This window comes from Mauremys reevesii, linkage group 10, assembly GCF_016161935.1.
Source record: "Mauremys reevesii isolate NIE-2019 linkage group 10, ASM1616193v1, whole genome shotgun sequence".
Lineage (NCBI taxonomy): Eukaryota > Metazoa > Chordata > Testudines > Geoemydidae > Mauremys > Mauremys reevesii.
Genome location: NC_052632.1, coordinates 16,049,708 through 16,068,961, shown reverse-complemented (window position 1 = coordinate 16,068,961; position 19,254 = coordinate 16,049,708). Strand labels below are relative to the sequence as shown.

Below are 19,254 nucleotides of genomic sequence, written 5' to 3'. Positions count from 1 at the left end.
TTTTTCTTTACATCTGCTGCCAGACAATCGCCAGGGCTAGAGGAAGAAGCATCAAAAGACAGCTAGAAAGGGCCTTTTTTGTGATAAATCCCCCAAGAAACATGGTCTCCTGAGGTTTCCGAGCTAAACGGTGCACATCTGTAGAAGGTATGGAGAGTTTAAATCAGCACCTAAACTTTTGGGTGCATATAACAAACCTGGACATCGACTCTCCATTACCCTGCACCTTCTGCAGTCATTTACAGGGCCAAGCTAGTACAAAGTGCTACTAAAACAAGAACGGTAGCATTTTACACTCTTCGCCCTGGTGTAAATATCTGCAATGGAGAATCCAGCTCAACACCTTTTGAGGAGATGGCTGAATCTGGCATATTTTAGAATACAAGAGATCAAGAATTTTCCTACTAGCTTAGTGTAGAAGAGATCAATAAGCCAACTCATGTATCGGAGCTGGAATGGAGAAATTGTCCCCACATCTGTTCTTAGGTAAGTTCCTTATTCTAAAGCTCGTCTCCCATATTTTAGCATTACCAGATAAACTCAGTAACGCTCCACAATTATTCAGTCTCTGCAACCATACCAGTTGGATTCTAGATGTGTGTGAGATGCAGTTGTAATCACAGATTTACTAATGGGTGGGATAATATGAGTAATTAGGCCAACCATAAGTAGAGTATTTTTTTTAAATCATGCTTTATCAAGTACAGTATATGCACAAAAGGTTGTTTCATCATGTATATTCCATCCATGGTGAAACTTATCAGCATTGTTAGTAACTTCATATACAGCCACAAAGATACAGATAAGACTGGTTTCCTGGGGAAAGCACAAGAAATACTTGATCTTTCATCCTATCCTACTGTAATAACACAACCCTTCCTTCCTCCTTCTCTCCCTCCTCTGACTTGCACTGTGTTCCCCCAGTTTTGCAGAATCCGGAGATAAAACATCAAACAGTTTTAATCATTTCCTCACAGAAAATAATCTAGACATAAAAATGACAAGTGAAGACGGTTAAACAAAGGAGGAGAGAGAGGGGGGAGGAGTTCCATTTCAATACATGACCATTTTACTGGGACTGGTGACCTCCAAGTTTGAGCCTCATGGAAGTAACAACTTTGAAATCAATACAACTGCTCACCTGAGTAAGTGTTTGCAAGAATGGCTCCTTAGGGGCCTGCTTTAGCTATTTCGGCTGGAATTTTTAAAGAACCATAAGAGAATTAGGCACCCAAATCCTATTGAAGTCCAATGGGAATAGGCGATCTAATTCCCTTAGGCTCTTTTAAAAATCCCACCCTTAGTGCTCTAATATTCATCTTTTTACTGCTGCTTACGCCACTTGTAGTCAGTAAAGCAAGTATGACGTCTCAGCAGGAAGTGTCAAATATAAATAGTATATGAGCTGGCTAACTAGTTTAACTTATCTGGCAAAATATCCAAAGCTGTATCTGTTAAAATATTAAAACATTAGAACACTCATTATAATTAGACTTTTGCTCTGCCAAATTGATGTTCCACAAAAATCCTTACAGCCATATTGTTAAATGGACACTTCAGTAGTTTAGGGCTGGTCTACACTAAGGGGGAAAATCGATATAAGATACGCAACTTCAGCTACGTGAATAACGTAGCTGAAGTCGAAGTATCTTATATCGATCACTTACCCGTCCTCACGGCGCGGGATCGATGTCCGGGGCTCTCCATGTCGACTCCGCCACCGCCGTTCGCGGTGGTGGAGTTCCGGAATCGATAGGAGCGCGTTCGGGGATCGATATATCGCGTCTAGATGAGACGCGATATATCGATCCCTGAAAAATCGATCGCTACCCGCCGATACGGCGGGTAGTGAAGACGTAGCCTAAGTCCTGACATTTATGTTTAGTTAAAAAAAAGAAACAACCCCAACAAACCAAACTGGTTAAAGGGGACAAAACCTATTATGAGTAGAACTATTTTTATAATTTGTTTGTTATTTCCAACAGGCAGATTTTTGGAGCTCTCAGTTCCTAACTCAAACTGTGTTTACATCTTTCTATATGAAGATCCTTCACTGGAACTGATACGGAAAACTGAGAAGAATGAAGTAGACTGTGGAAGAAGACAGAAAAAAACAGTCTTTTCTGCCCAATCCTGCATGTTATATGAATATGATACAATGGGACTGATCACCTGTCTAAACACTGCAGCATCGGGCCCACCGCTTGCTAGTCATTTTAAATGAAGTCACAGAGAAGAATGGAATGAGATCTCAAGGTGAAAGTCCCAACTGTACACAATCAAGGACAGTCCCTTGACCTATTTGTCTTCTCGTGAGGATGGAGGAGATTTCAATCTTTCACATTATTCCTTTCAACTAGACTGAACTATGTCAGAGTCATGCAGGATTCTTCCATTTTATTTTTAGTGTGTGGGATTTTGCTATAAGAAAGTTGGATGCAGTTATTATTGGGTCAAATTGTGCCCCGACTTATATAACCAGAGAAATCCCATTGACGTCAATGGAGTTGCAGGGTTGTAAGACAGGGCAGACTGTGTGTCATCTGTGGTAATAAAAGGGATGTCCAAATTCTCCTAACAACTAATTGGAAACAGAGCACAAATACTTCAACAAGTATTTCCACTTAGATCTCTACTTGAAATCACATGGCTTCTTTTTCCCCCCTGTCTATGCACTTCCCTAATATTAACTCAATGGAAATTGTTGTAGAAGATTAATATAATTAAATTATAAAAATTGTAGAGATCCGGGAAGACCCAAGGAGAGTCTTAGAAATGTATTAATCTGCGGTCTTCAGTTTTATTTACTATTTTCCAAGATTGTTCTCACAATGTACTTTGCATCATTATAGATTGATGCAGGTTTTCCAATAGCTCAAGTGTTTCATGAGAATAATATTCAGCTGGCAGTCGCATTCTCTGGGGGAGTGCTTGTCACCTTAAGTCATAAGACTATGATGAATTCAAAGTCAGAATAATATTTTTTTTGGCTTAACCAATATCCCTCTTTTTGCCTGTTGAACAATGAATGACTAGAGCCCTTCCAAAAAAACAGTGCAGGAGGAAACACTTGTATCCTTCAGAAAGGGCTGCATCAGAGATAATGATGCATGAAGTAGTTAATGTTGCAGAGCTGAGCAAACTGCCTGGTGCACTGATTGTTCTAAGTGGGAGTATGTTTTCTCAAAATGAATTTACATTAAGTGTATGTTAAAAATCTCTCCTCAAATGAATCTGACTCACCATTATTATCTCTTATTTAAACACTGGCAGTTCATTGGCAATGCAACATGTCTGAATTACCACCATAACCATTCAGCTATGCTACATTTTTACATGGTTTTTTGTTGTTGTAAAGGACGGTACTGGAAAGTCCTCTGTCTATTGACAGAATGGGTAGCTAATGCACTATATCTTCACACTACCCATCGATGTGCCAAAACCAAGTTCTGGAAGGGAAAGAGGACCTGACAGACTCAGGGGAAGACTTAAAAGCCATTTGTTGTGTTTTGGAAAATCTCTGCCTGACATCTGTGCCTCTCTGCTGAAATGGACAATAAGGTGTCACTTTCTGGTGGCTGTATTTTTTTAACTGGATTTAGAACACAAAGACCATTGAAGAACAATGAGACAGCAATGATTTTTCACCGCCAGCAGCCTGTTCCAGATTTGAGCTAGTCCTCCAGAAGAGAAAAAAACAACAACAAAAAACCTTTGTATCACTACACCCACCTTCCCATTTCCTGTGTCTCAGATCAATTCACTCAGCATTCTACAGCAACTCTGGTTTACTCAAGCACCGTGGTTTGAGATTATATGGCTGGTCATGTGACTTTAGGGACATATAGTTAACACATCTCCACTATGTCATGTGCTCTATATAGATACTAAAAACAGATGGTTTTAACAGAGTAGTATTTTATAAATGGGATACTGTGTTTCTGCCTAAATATATCTGCATGGCATAAATAACCAGCTTTACAATAACACAGAGCCTTAAAAATCTCTCATGACCTGCTCCTCCTCTCCCTTTGATAATAAAGGACTTCATCTTATGCTTTTCAGAAGCTGATCCTCTTCTAGAGCACATCAAATCCTATAAACTCAGGCCCACCCTGCAAAGTGCTTGGGAGATAAGATCTAGAGCTGGATGCTTGGGAAGAAAGATGGAAAACCCACAGATAAACCTGAAGGCACTAGCATCACTTACAGATGTCGGGTGATTTTCAGATAGCAAAAAGGTACAGATTTCACAATAGCATCAACAAACTGAAGGCCAAATTCAGCTCTCGTTCACATCTCTGCAACACCTTTGGTTTAAATGGAGCTTCTTGGGTCTGAAGGAGAGAAGAATGTGCCCATCGAAACATGCAAATGACAAGATAAATCCTCACCTGATACTTTGACCTCAGTAGGCCCACAGGCTCTGCACGGCAAGACTTGGAATTCTTCCGCCTGGTACATGGAATAATCTGTACTGGCAACAACAAGTCTATCTCCAGCCTTCCATGATCGTGCATCATCTGCCAGCCTCAAGATTGTGCTGTTCACATTGGTATCAATGCTTACAGTAAGCTTTGGTCTCACTAGGAAGCAAAAAGGGGATGGCAGAGAATTCAGCTCACTGAACCTTAAATTATCTGCTAACTTCTCTGGGCATTTTTGATACTAACAAAATTTAGTAGTTTACTGATCCAACATAAATGTTACAGCTCTCCCAAGTACGTTCTTGGCTGGGTTTGGTTTGTGAAAAACAAAACAAACAAACAAACAATAAAAGGCCCGTTCATTAGTTATTGGCGAGTAGATTTTCCACTAGCCATTTAACTAAATTTAAATGTAGCCCTTAGTGGCTCCACTCACCACACCCACTTAGCTCCAGCAGTTATGGTTGCGCTGCACTGTTATTTACAGTAGCCATAAACCTCCCAGAAGTGGTTTTTAACATAATGACTGCTTTTTTCCCCAAGATAACTGCCTTCCATCTTTATCTCCCTACTAAATGAACGTTAAAGAATCACATGTAATTACCAGTATGAGGGCAGGTATTGCTTAAATGAATAATTGCAAAAGAAATAATTACTTTGAGAAAAACATTGCTTCCCAACAGCATTAGCAAGAAACACAGTCTCCTCACTTGCTGAAGGAATAATCCTGCCCCATCTTGAAATGCTTTAGGAAGCGTGGAGCTTGTTACAGGTCTTGCCAAAGTATCTGTACAGTATTACTGAGGTTTGTTGACATCACGTCATTCCACGTAGTGCTCAGGAATCTCTCTCTCGAGATACTCTATTGAAGACTTGTCCGGTTCACCCTAATATCCCAGCCAAAAATCAGCTTGAGGAGCTACATTGGACCAAATTCAGTTCTACAGTAAATAGAGGTTACTCCCATTTACATCAGTAGGAGGTGCTCCATCCGGCCTAGTTTGACCCATCCTGTCTACCTGTGGCTAAGTGCTCAGTCAGGGACCCAGACATCAGAAGAAAGCAAAGAATGCAACATGGAAATCAAAGGGTTTCCCCAGTGAATTATTGTGTTTGGTATCAAATTTCTGCCTTCTATAAAATAGCCAGCTCAGAAGGAGGAAAATTCAAAATGGGATTTCTGCTCTGAATAACATGGCAGCTGGGCGTTAAAAAGTGAGTCACATACCAGGTTTGCCACACAGGAACCGCACTCGGTAATTTTGGCAGCCTTCGTCTGTCTGATCCTTACCATGGCACATAAACCTATAATCGTGGCCGCTTTTGTAGAAAACCTCAGTTGTTAAATTGGCTCCAGAGAGTGTAGCTGCCTAGGATGAGAATAGAAATGCACAGGGGTGGTCATTAAACATGAACATCCTCTTACTCTTTCTCTGCATGGAATGAGGGTGATCACTGAGCATTAAGATGATGCACAATGACCATGTAATAAAACAGGATGAATGATCCTGGGTAGAATCCAGTTATATACTCTAGTTGGTTCATGCACCATAACTTTTTTATGCAGACCACATGGATTTAATACTAGGTGAATCATGTCACTCCCACATCTATATTAGGACTTGTTTCCAAAAAAAAACAAAAAAAACAAAAAAAAAACCAGGACTCTGAGCTTGGCTAATGCTGCCTTGTTTCCCTCGATTTTAGATCTTCACTACCTTGGGGTCAAATTCAGATTCTTAATGCAGATGGATGGGCCCAAACAAACTCATGGCTGTTAAGCATCTTAACTTTTCTCATTTCGTTACCTGGGGCCAGACTGTGTCTGATCCTTGCAGGAGAAAGGAGGTGGGAGTCTTCTCTCTCTCTCCCTTGCAAGGGCCAAGGATAATTGTTATCTCTATACTCAGGGAGCACTAGGAATGCTCCCTCATTCACCCTGAGGTCACAAATTGCCCCAAAGGGGGCAAGAAGAGGGGGGCCTCTGCTCTCCCACATACAAACCAGCCTGTGCAGCTGGCTGGGTATGCTGGGAGGGGATCAGGTTACACCACCCCAAGGGATGATTCAACATGTCGAGCATGCATTCCTCCTGGGGCAGTGCAGTCCATACCATCCCCCTTCAAGGCTGGGATTCAATACCACAGTCTAGACCTCTGTTTGCAACCCTTTTTGCCATTGCATAAAAATGCTACACATTGCATAGGACCAGCCAAATAACCTTCATTTTAAAAAGGCACGAGGCTCATAAATGAGTCACCATCTAAATTAGGGGCCTGATCCTGCAAATCCTACCAACTCATATAGGCACGCTCACTGCAATCAATGGGAAACGTGCCCTTGGCTACACATTTCTTGTTCTATTTTGATTCTTCTTGTGCTTAGCATCATTGGGGGAGGTTAGTTCTGATTACTCAACATCCTCAGCTGGTGTAAACTGATGAAGCCAATGGGCTACACTGATTTACAGCTGAGGATTTAGAAGCTCATGATTTATAACTTTTCAGAAACAGAAAAATACGGCGTTTCTTGTTTCACTTTTAATACATATGAACAAAAGCAACTATTAGTTAAATTAGTATCTGGCCTAGTGGCTCTCATGTTCTGAACTGAAATCCCTCTTCCAACACATGAACAAAAGCTGAAATGCATCTATAGTCAGTTTTACCACTGACCTGAAGTAATAGTGAACAATGAGGAAAAAAACTGTTCCACGATGAGTAAATTGAGTAAATCAGTCCTGGAAGCCCTTGTTCGTACAGATAGTCCTCATTGCATGAGTAGTCCAACTAAATTTAATGCAACTATTCTTGCGAGCAAGGGCTACTCAGGTGAGTAAGAGTTTGCTGGATCAATTCCTACATGCCTTAATGCTCAAGCCAACCCTGTAAAAACCCCACAGTACCAATCATTTTATGGTCTTCTGTTAAGCAGCACTTGAACTGCAGAATTTTATCAACTGGACATTTAAATATGCAGAGGGAATTTGTCAATGAAAGCCATTTTTCCTTCACACATTAAGTAGTTTTTTCAGTCATAACAAGGTGTACATTTCCCCCTCAACATGTACATTCAAGGATTTCATTACATGTTTCGCACAATGGAATTCAGACTTCTTTCTACCAAAGAAAAAGCAATGGACTTTAAAAAATGACTGCAAGCCCAAAGACATTTTCCCTCATAACCTAATGCAACCTGTAGTTTTAATATTATGATCACATTTTGTGCTTAATTTTTCAGACAGCTTCCATTCTAAGGCCATTTTAGACCCTTGGAAAATTTCCATCCTCTCTTTTTTCCCATTAATCTTCCTGTAGGAAACTACATATTTTGTGGACTGCATAGATGCTGTCCACAACCCCATCCACAGCCCTCAAGGTTCCAGAAGTGAGAACTTGAAGAAGAAGATCCAATTCTACAACTCTTCCTCACACCAGTAGTCCTATTGACTGACCTGGGACTGGTTGTGTGAATAAGGGTTGCAGGATCAGACTCAGAATGAGGAATATTGTTTGTCTTATGAGCCTCCCATTAGTGTTAAACATTTGCCAGCATTGTGGCCAGTCTATGTGCAAGAGCATCAAGAGACGTCTAGAAACTAAATGCATTCACACTCACAACACGGTCACCAAGAAGGCCTGAGGTCTACTAGAACTTTCTTGACTTTGATGCTGCCGTTAGTTGCTTACTATACTGCTATTGCACATCAGGCAAGCTAATCTATAGGGAAAATGGGGAGTTTGTCCTACCTGGATATCAAGGGGGTGACTACATATTTTGCCTGGGTTTGCCGCTCTGAGGTCAGAAAGTTTCTCCGTGTCTTTGGATCTTGCCTTTTTGGGCTTCTCAAACCACTCTGTCCATTCTACATCTGGAGACAAACAGGAAAGATCGTTTTATAGAAAGCCGTACTTAATGCAGCAAAAATGCACTTACCAGCATTTAGTCTCAAATACCATGAACCAGTTACTTCAATAACTGCCTAGTTCCTGGTTCTCCTGGCCAGTCTGGCAGCTACTTTACTGATGCTCTGAAGTGTAGCAAGGCAAGGGAGCATGGAATTATTTAAAAGCTACGTAGCATGAGCATTTCTAACAGCTGTAGAACTCAAATTGTGCCCTTCTCTCTAGAGCCCTCTGTATACAGTATATTCAAGTCAGCTTGTAATCAGCTGCTGTTCGTTAAAGGAAACGCCATTCTGACAAGTGGTGACCACATAATCAAAAGAAATAAGAGGACGTATGTTGGTTTGGTCTTAACACATGGACTGTCACATTCAATGCAAAAAAGACAAAGGATTCAAATCACACAGAGTCTTGCAGGGGTTGGAAATTGAGATGCTGCTTGTGTTCTTGTTTGGATTAAAGGCAACCTTAGCAGATATCAGACCCTTTCTTTCTAAAAAGAGGGAATGTGATTGGTGTGAGAAAAAGGAATATTTCAAAAAGCGATTAGCACTGTTTAAGCGCTGTCACTCTGCTAGCAGGCAAACAGATGGCTCACCTTGAACCCACTCACTGGTTGAAGACACATTAAAATGCTCTCCATTCTCAGCCTGGAATAGTTTGAATACTTTGGCCACTGCTGACCCTTTGTGTCCTGTAAAACAATTAACAACAATTTCATGCAACAATTGCAAGCGATAGAAGCTAAGACTTAATAGGAATGGAGCAAGCCCCTGTTTGTCTCTCTTGGGAGACTAGAGCAGATTCAGTAATTGCCCTCGAAATTTCCAGCAAAATTGTTCCTCCTTCTCTTGGAATGATTTTTCAGACTCTTTCCTTCTACTCAGACTTGATTTTTTGCTAATTCCTCCTCTACAAAAGCAAAGTGAATTAAGAAAATCATATTTTTTGGTTTTATTTTGCATTTTTTGTTCGCTAGTTTACATTGTGAAAAACTAGGTCATTATCTTTATTTAGAAAATACTATGGTATTCCACAGCAAATAGCCTCAAAAACTAGTATAGGCTGCAGGGTTTTGACTCTCATGGTACAATATCAGGTCTTAGATTTGCATCTCATGTTAACTGAGATCATTCCACTGATTTATGTCAAAAAGATGGATACATAATTTGGCTTCAATAGAGATATACTGATTTATAATAGCTGAGAATCTGGTCCTGTATTCCTGTGTACGAGTGGCCTGTGTCAAACCCCATCCAACTGCATCACAACATGGGGATAATGTAAGGAGGTAAGACTCCTGTTCACAGCTTCAATGTAGTGTCGTGTCAGACAGTACAAACGTCATGGAACAAATTTATCCCTTATGTAATTACACTGACTTCCATGGAATTATACCAGGGAGGAACTTGACCAGGCAATTTCAAGCAAGCATTTGCTTCTGCATTACCTAGATATTCAATGTGGTCTTCGACAGAAGAGGAAGGGTTTCCTTTTACTGTAATAAAACTCCAAGGATGCCTGAGAAATCAAGATGAGAAATGATTATATTATTTCATCTGGTACTTGCATGCATCATTTGTTTTCTCCTCCCTGGTGCACCATCTTCAAGACAGACAGATTTATGTGACACTGCAGTTTGTTTTACACTGACAATATCTTAACACTTAATATGCTTTGCTAAATATGCAACAAGAGAAATGAGGTTCAAAGACAAATATCTTCTTGATATAATTAATCACAGTGTTGTAAAAATGTAACAGGTGGACTTCATTTTTTATTGAATATCTAAAGAGGCTTTTGTGTGATAGCAACACGGGACACTGGCAATGCCTTTGGGTGGCTGCAATGCTTCCCCCCCCCCCAAAAAAAAACTTTAAAATAGCCAAATTCGGTTAAGCAAATTGAATTTGTACTGAAATGGTGCAGGTCAGGTTTCAGCCTGTAGTGAGCTGTGGGGATTTATAATGGACTCTGTTTTATTGATTTTCTGGCAAAAACTGCTATCAGAGGTGCATAGATATGCTACAAGAATAGATTTTCTTTACTTTGAACTGTGATCAGGAATGGGGGTTTATGAGCCACGATCACTGGTTCAGCTCCAGCCCCAGGTCAGTAATAAGTGAAGTTTGTTACTATCTGATGGTCACAGGTGGACTCAATCCAGTATCTACTAGAGAGTTATCAGCAATGCTAGAAACACTAGCATGTGAACTGAACTGGGTTGGGGAACAGAGACTAAATTGCCCTCTCAACTTTGGAGATGAACCCTCTAGAGAAGGGCACTAATGGGTCAGAGCAGGGAGTTTTGTCCTGCTGCTGAATGTGATTTACTGTTATGTGTCTAAATAGACTAAATAGCCATGAATGCTATTAATTAATAATGCGCATCACAACAGAACAAGAAGTGCATTGTGGGACTTCCACTATAGTAAAGAGGCCCCAACATTTAGCAAATAAAAACCCCATTAGAGAAATCCTCTGTCTCTTGGCAAAACTTCCATTGATTTCAATAAAGTCAGGACTTCATGCTAGGAGTCCAAGCCAGTACCTCACACATTGCATTTGATGGTAACTGGAATGTAGGTGACTTTAAAACCTGCCCTCAGGCGTCTATAGAAAATATATATGGACGCTAAAAGCCAACTATCAAAAACAGACTATATATTACCAGCCATCTCACCTTTATTAGGGTTTGATTCTGTTCCCGTTGAAGTCAACGGCTAAATTCCCCTTGACTTCAGTAGGAGCAGACTCTGAGTAGGCATGGTCCCATGGTGAGAATGGGGGTGACATATACCCCCCCTGTTAATGTAAAGAAAATGGCTTTTCAAAAAATCAAGGCAGCTTCAGCAGCTCATCAGTGGCCTGACCACAGGACAGACCAAGGGGAAGCTGCGAAGCTGCCAGCACAACTGCCTGAGGCGTCTGCCAGGGAGCCAGATGCTCCTCCTGGAAAACTTTCCTGCACACTGAGTGCCAAAGGCATTGGAGTGCTGTGATCTCCATCCAGAGAGAAAGAGAGGGGTGGGACGGTGGAAGAAATGACATTTTATCACTCAGCAGGCAGGACAGACTTCCCCCCGCCTCCCACCGACTTCCTTTTTTTTGGGGTTAACAAAAATAAAAACAAATGACAAAAATATGATTAAAAAATAAACAAGGCCAAAAGCATTCAAAATACATTGCAGAACAGTTCAGTTTGTTCTTAAACTAATATTTGCACCCGTTTCGTTCTTCCCAGTATTTAGTTCCCGAGTTAGTTTATGGCTAACAGCATGGTTAAGCCAGTTCATCCTAATGCACGTGGCCACATGTAACGTCCTGATGGCGTGAAATGAGAGGACTGAATTCCACTCTCCTTTATGCCTGTATGAACCCAGAGTAGCACCACTGATGCCAGTGTGAGGTTCTGATTAGAACTGTTAGCAGCTAGTGCTGAAAGACTTTGTCTTGATTGATTTATTTTTTAAAAAAAAAGCTCATTATTTAAAGGGCACATTCATTTCTCAGTGAGACAAGGAAGGGGAAGCTCTTCTATTCATTCTGATTTTTCTGGATTCAGCAAATGGGCAACAGGAACAGACATCATGAGCCAGATGCTCAGCTGGTGTAAATCATCATTCCTTTGACTTTAATGGAGCAATGCTGATTTATGGCAGCTCAGGACCTGGTTTAGTGTGACAGAAGTGGAGACAGATGGTTTCTATCTATCTATCAATCTCCCTGTGTAGCCCATAGTACCAGAAAATTACCCAGGCAGTGACTGAATGACCCGATTCATTTGGCACTTTCAAAAATGCAAAACAAATATCTGACCCCAAAATTACTAGCTGGGGTTGCACCAGTTATTGTCTCAGCAACATTCGCAATCTGTCTTCAGCAACGGACGTAGCGCTGTGCAGATCTGGCACACAGGTGTTTGATTTAGTACCATCAGCCCGTCATCAAGCCAACAGATGTTTCAGGGTGATCAGAAAGAGAAAGCAATCAATCCACTGCCCATTGTCTGACTCCTCCTCTGCAGTGTAGTTTAGAGGGTGGATATATAATCTAGCAAATCGCCCAGAGTCATTTTTACAAAACTACAGAACTTTATACTGTCCAGAATGAGCAGGGACTTTTTACCTTTGACAGGCCCTTACTTTAGCAGTACTAAAAATGTGCCTAAGTGTACAGTGCACTAAAAATCACTAACTACTACAGAGTAAAAACCTAACAAGAGGCAGCATGGCATTCAGACTTTCTTGTATGATTATGTAGCTATTGATATGCAGTATCCAGGCACAGGTTCAAAAATGACAATCAAACAACATCCAGTCCCTTTCCCTCACTATCTACTGCACTGCAGAGGAGAAAGGGGTCAGATATAACAATCTTTGTTATTATCTGATTCTGGTACAAATATAGGTTTGCAGTTGAGTTTCTGCTCAGAGTAGAGATGGGTCTAAGCTGCAGAATTCAGAACCAAATGAGGTTGTTCCAGTTCAGGCTTTGGGTTCATCCTGGTGTAGAGAAAGGAGCCAGTTGTGAAGTTTGGGATCTGGTTCTGGATAAAGGCATCCCCAGGTTTCAGGGTGTTTGTGAGTCATGTGTTATTTGTGGACCAAACCTTGCAATCCTTAACTCAGGCAAAACTCAGAACATTGGCCTCAGTAAATAATGACTTCAACGGGAACTTTGCCTGAGTAAGGATTCCAGGCTTTGATCATGTATAATTTAGAAGCTAATAATTAGGCACCGGGGCATTGTGGAACAGAGAATCTTTGCTAGTTTGTTATCCTGATCGATTTTTAAAATAACATTTTCAAAAGTGCCTAAGTAAGTTAGGTGTCTAACTCCCATTGAAAGTGTGAGGTGTCTAAAGATGTAGACAGGTGCCTAGTGGGTTTTGAAAATCCCACTAGGCAGCTGTCTACGTCTTTAGACACCTAATAGTTTTATAAATCTGTCACAGGAGACCAAGACTCATTAAAAAAGTCATTGGGACTTCAGAGGTAACATTTTTTAAAGTGGTAGATGCACTTAACTAGTACACAGGGATGCAAGTATTTTTACAAACCTGTATGTTACCCAGTGATCACCCTCAAAGGGTCAACATTTGCCATGAATTCCCACATCAGAATACCCAAGATGTCACTGTTATTTCCTGTCAATAAGAAGAGGTGCAGTCTCCCCACACACGCCAGGTTTTTGCACTTGCTCAAAATTCCACATATAAAATGGAACTGGGGGGACTCTGGCCAGACAACTTTTAGAGGTCCTGTACTAAATCAGTAAGGGTGCTCCCTGAGTGATGCGGAGCAGCACTCTGGCTGTGTGGTCACAACACTGAAATTTGACCTGGCTGCTCCTCGATACAGACAGAGCTGTGGCCAGGCCAAATTTCAGTGAGTGGCATTGCAGGCGGGTGCACAGGGTCACAATGCCACTCAAATTTGGCTTGGCCACCCCTCCATCCAGATGGAAGGGCATCCATGCCAAATGATGTTGCAACTTGGTGCCCAGGGGGTCTGTTCCTGTGGGGTGGAGTTCAGGGGAGCCTGCTGAGAACTCGACTCCTGGCAGCACTGACTCATGCAATGTGTGGGTAAGAGGGGGAGACTCGCCAGCCAAGGGAAATCCAGGGTCTCTATGGCGGGGGATGAGTGGGCACTGGAATGAGCTCCCCCCCGCCTCACTGGCTGGAAGAGAAGTTTCCCTCTTACCCAAGAAATATCCGAGTCGGCACCATTGTTCCCTATTTTAAAATATAGAAAAATGCTGCAGTAGCTCAAGTAGCAGCGTGGCAAGTGTTAGCTTTTAGATGGCAACTGCTAGTTCATGGCAGAGCTGAGTCATAACACAATGAATCAGATTCTCTAGGCATTTCCATTAGAAGTACCTGTAGTAAAGGAGCTGGAAATTAACATTAAAATGCCACTGTTGGATAAAAATACCAGGAGCAGTTTCACCAAAATTATGGAAAAAAAATTTTTTCCCCATTGCAGGACTGGAAAAAAGATGTAGGATTTTCAAAGTCTCTTTCTGTGTCTCAAAATTAGAATTACAGAAGCAGAAATCTGGCTGGCCATTGGGCCATAACATGGACTGTGGGTATCTGGGAGGAAATAGTGGGTTTTTTTGTTTGTTCAGTTTTTGTCCTATTTTTTTTGCAGACTAGGTTGTTTCATTAGGAATTCTCAACACAGTGCATCCAATTCCCTGTAACAGATAAGGGACTCTCACGGCTAAGTTTCCTTATATACCAGAATGAAAATGTTCTCCATCTGCAGGTACCTAATTGTCACACACATGTTCACAAAGATGGGCCTTTGGCTCTGTTCTTGAAGGATTTTTAAAAAATGGTCCACAATGACTCCTCCAGACTTTACATAGACTATGACCTATTGGGTAACAAACAACCACTTTTTAAAAATGCAGAGCAACGTGATAAACTAGGACTCCAACTGGGCAAATAGTACATATTCTCTAAAACAGTATGTGTGCCAACATATACTGTATATTGGCCAAAGGGCTTTTAGAGTCTACAGGGTAAATATAATGCATACTAAATTATATGCTGCACAAATCCCAAATATATATTTGATCAGTTATATAATATATTTTCCAGAATGTCTGTCTATGTATTTAGCCAGGGCTATATGGCTGTTATACTAGCCCTAAAGTTTGTTTACCCAAGAGAACAATATGTATATACAATACACTGGATAGATTTATACATACATCTTAAATCTCTAGGGTATGCCATGGAAACAAACAGGAATGGATAACTTGTGGGGTTATCATGGAAAAATACAGGCCTTTTAATGTGAATCATGTGTTATTCCTCAAACTCCTAATAAAAATGCCCAATATAGACACTGAATGCATCTTAGGCTATTTAATTAACTGCTAAAAGTTCGCACAGAAAAAAGGAAAATTTTTCAGTGTGAAAGAACGTTGTGCCTTTGAGAGAGTAGAATTATCTGGCTACATGAAAAGCATAATAAGTGCTCTGTGCTGGCAGAACTGGCAGGATAGGCACATACCTAAACCCAAGATGGAGGAAATGCTTGCTGCCCAGTTTGGTCATTGCTTTCCTGGCTGAGTCATCCAAGTTTCTAGACCCTTCATCATTCACTGCTACTGACAGGATCATGCCATTGTCAATTGCTCTCAAATACTGGACAAGACGGGCACTTTCCCCTTTCAGTTTGTAGGTATCGAACCTAAAGGAAAGAAAACAAGCATTTACCCAGGGAGCATCACACCTTCTGTATATTCCCTCTGGTTAAAAATAGGTATTATATAGAGAGATCTACATGTTTGTATTGCTACAGATACCATTATACATCATTCCTTGCAAAAGTGCTACTTAATAGTACAGTGAAATGGAATGATTATTATACTGGTTTGTTTAAAAGAATACATTATGGATTTCCATAAAACTAATTCAGAGAATTGCCTCAGATCTAGATAATGAAACAGCAAAATTGTAACAATAATCGTCCCGTTTGAGAAATAGTGGCAGGTGAAAAAAGTAGGTGGGTATGTAGGAAGAGAGAAAAAACGTTTGGTTTTTTTACTGATATACTTTCTAGGATGGTGTTTAGAATTGCTTTTTATCCTAGTTTAAAAAAAGCATGCCACTACCGGAGTAATACATTACTTATTGTGCAGTTATTTCCTTTTGTAACACCGGATTAGAAATAAGATGCATGCCTGCATTTTAAAAAACAACAACCCTAGCTCTCAGATGAAAACCCTTACAACCAGCAGTTCTTCATAAACATTTTTAAAGCTTTGAATATTTAAAACTAATTGTCTTAATTAGTGGTAACATGTTTTCTTAGAGAAGGGACCCAAATTTGATTGAAGTGAGCACAAGATAAAATGCATCACTTCACTTATTTTTGGTGAGACTACAGTGCTGCTTCAGTTGGAATTCAGCCAGCAGCTCTGCATCTCCTTTGAAGTCAATGAGAGGTTTGTCTGAGGCAGTTCTTCAGGGCCCGGTTAGGATACTAGTTTGCTTAGATTGTAAGTTTACTGGGGCCCGATCCATCTTTTTGTTCTGTGTTTTACAGCTGTCAGCACAATAGGGTCCTGGTTCACGACTAAGGTCCTAGGAACTACCACAAAACATATAAATAATAATAATTTCATATGTAATAAATCTAGTACTTGCTAATAACCCATGAGAAAGGAAGTTTCTGGGTAAAATGCCCAGAAAAACCTAAGGACTCCATGATACGACTGTCTTTGATCCACATTAAGGGCCTGATCCTGCAAGGTGCTGAGCACCATCTACTCTTGCTGACTTTGCAGGGAGTTGAAGTCATTCATCATCTTGCAGGATTGAGCCCTAATTTGGTTATGGAGACTACGGAATTGAAAAAAGCTATAGAGAGACATACAATGAGACCTACATAAATCTGTCACTGGAAATTCCCTTTGCCCATCTCTGATCTGACGGTGATGCTGCCTTCAAGGTAATGTCAAAAGTTTCCAGATACTGATGGCTCTAAACTGACTCACCGATCTGAATGGACGACTGCCCCTGTTTTTGGGTCAATAACATGGACAATGACACCTCGATGCCCCCAGCTCCTTTCAAAGTAGTAGCCACCTTCTTCCATGCCACCAGGGTGAAGAGTCTTGTTTAGAAAAGTCCAGGACAACTTTTTCTCACCATGGATCTCAAGGGTTCCACCTCGACTGACCCCAATATATTTTTGCCCAAAGTCAGCGTCTGGCTGGATGCCATCATCTGCTCTGTAGTGTAAAAAATATACACAGATATATGAATTAGAATATTTTACTATCAAGCCAACACCAAGTGCTGGTAGTGCCGGACAGGAGAGGAAGCAACATGTTTAGAATGCATTTCTTTCAAGAGATCCTAGGAAATGCAAAATGCTGGGACTCTATAGAAAATAAATTCTTTGTCTGAAATAACACTAACAACAGGGGTCAGAGACAATTTAGGACAGACGTGGCAGCTGACTCATTATCACTAGTTTGTTGTTCTTTTAGATTACTATCGACATTCCACTTTGGAGGCTTGTTGACACACAAAAGTTGTACTGGTAGGAAAGCAGTACAACACACTTAGTGTGGATACAGTCATATTGGTATAAATGGGCTTACACAAGGATAGCTTTTCCCATATGGGAAGGGGAATATGCTAGGCTGATATAGCTGCATGCACACTAGCGGTTGTAACTGTATAACTTTTTTTTTTTTTAAAGCAAACCACATCCCTAGCTGAAGTAGTTATATCAGTACAAAAGCTGTATATCAACCAGGCCTGAGTGAATAGAAAGTAATATTTACCAACTTGAAACATTAGAGCACTTTGCACAGAAGAGAAGTCTATTTCTTTGACTGAGTTACCTCTTGTGACACTACACCCCATATTCTTCATAGAGATATTGTTAGATATGAACATGGCATAACTAAGATATGTTTCACGTAAGATGGATCATGTGAGGTATCATTGGAAAGGTTGTGATGTAAGGACTATGATTATCCTATTTGTATGCATGTATCATTTCTGTATCTGAAGTTAAGAATATTGCCTATGTAACAATTACAACTGTGTTTATACCTGGGGAATGTCCACCAGACAGTAGGCAATCAGCCTGGATGGGCCATTAGGGAGAACAATAGGACTCTGAAGATGCTAATCTCCCACCTTCCTGAGAAGCTTCCTGGGATGCTGCTTTGACATGGCAAGGTCATGTATCATGTCACCTGGTACTGGACCCCATCTTGGCCTACTAGTATTTGTCCACTAATAGTGGTGGGGACCAAGTGTGGAAACAAAGGATTCCCACCATATATAAATCCCATTTAAGGCAGGGAAGTGAGTTAATCTAGGTCTGTTCTTCACTGAATCCTTGCCCAAGATGACTGCTGAAAACACCTAAGACTGATCTGGGGAAGAAAGGACTGGACCCAAGCTAGAAGGTGTCTGGCCTGTGAAAGGAATATCTGGAGTTCTAAACTGCAAGCAACAGCAGTTTGTCTACAAGAAACTCTGTAACCTGCTTAAAACAACATTTAGGGTGAGAAATTACTACTTGTAGCCAGTTTCTTTAATGGATTAAGTTTAGTTTGCGTGTTTGCTTTATTTGCTCAGTAATCTGCTTTGCTTTGTTTGCTACGCCTTATAATCACTTAAAATCTATCCTTTGTAGTTAATACATTTGGTTTTGGTTTCTATAAACCAGTTTGTGCAATTCATAACTGGGGGGGCAAAAAGCTGTGCAGCTCTTCCTCCACATTGAGGGAGGGAGCGAATTTCATGAGCTTAAACTGTACAGTTTTCTGTGCCACACAAGACAATACAATTCTGGGTTTACACTCCAGAGGGGGTGTACACTTGAGTGCTGGGGAATTCTCGAGCTGAGTCTTCACACGCAGTGTCTGTGTCTTTCTGCAGCTGGCTGTGGCCCTGCCAGTGTGTGCGGGAGGAGGTTTCAGAGCCTGGCTCAGCAGGGCAGTGTAACGGAACCCAGACTGGTGGAACCGGCAGGCTCAGTGGTACCTCAGTACATCAGAGACACCTGTCACACCTCTCCCTCTCTCTGGCATAAGAAGGAAAGAAATTTAGGCATGAAAATTTTCAGACCAAGGTAACTGCAAGAAAATAATGGAAACGTTGGGCCTTTTTTCCTGTGACTTTAAAATATTTGAAAGAAAGGATAGGCTACAAAATCTCTTGAGCAAGACAGCTAATGAGATCAATTGGTGGTGAAATATGTGGCAGTTTTGTGATAGGTCAAACAGGACTCAAAACCAGGTCCCAAAGTTTCTCTCTCTCTCTTTTTTTGTGTGTAAAGTTAATTAGCTCTATAGGCCAAGAAGCCTCCCACAAAGCATTGTTTGCATGAGTGATTCATGTTTAATGTCAGTGAAACCTTAACTGCGATTAT

At 40.9% G+C, this 19,254-nt stretch overlaps 1 protein-coding gene across 5 annotated transcripts in view; it reads right to left on the bottom strand.

The window, feature by feature from the left end:
• The window catches only part of LOC120372809 (cell migration inducing hyaluronidase 1), a 138,717-nt gene that overhangs the window by 39,787 nt on the left and 79,676 nt on the right, over positions 1-19,254 (bottom strand). For all 5 annotated transcript variants that reach the window (XM_039490201.1, XM_039490203.1, XM_039490204.1 and 2 more), the window contains exons 5-11: positions 16,853-17,089; positions 15,364-15,543; positions 9,783-9,853; positions 8,931-9,026; positions 8,177-8,298; positions 5,656-5,797; positions 4,395-4,586 (exon numbers count right to left, since the gene is read on the bottom strand). In XM_039490201.1, coding sequence (XP_039346135.1) covers positions 4,395-4,586; positions 5,656-5,797; positions 8,177-8,298; positions 8,931-9,026; positions 9,783-9,853; positions 15,364-15,543; positions 16,853-17,089 — 1,040 coding nt within the window. The remainder of the gene's footprint in view (positions 1-4,394; positions 4,587-5,655; positions 5,798-8,176; positions 8,299-8,930; positions 9,027-9,782; positions 9,854-15,363; positions 15,544-16,852; positions 17,090-19,254) is intronic.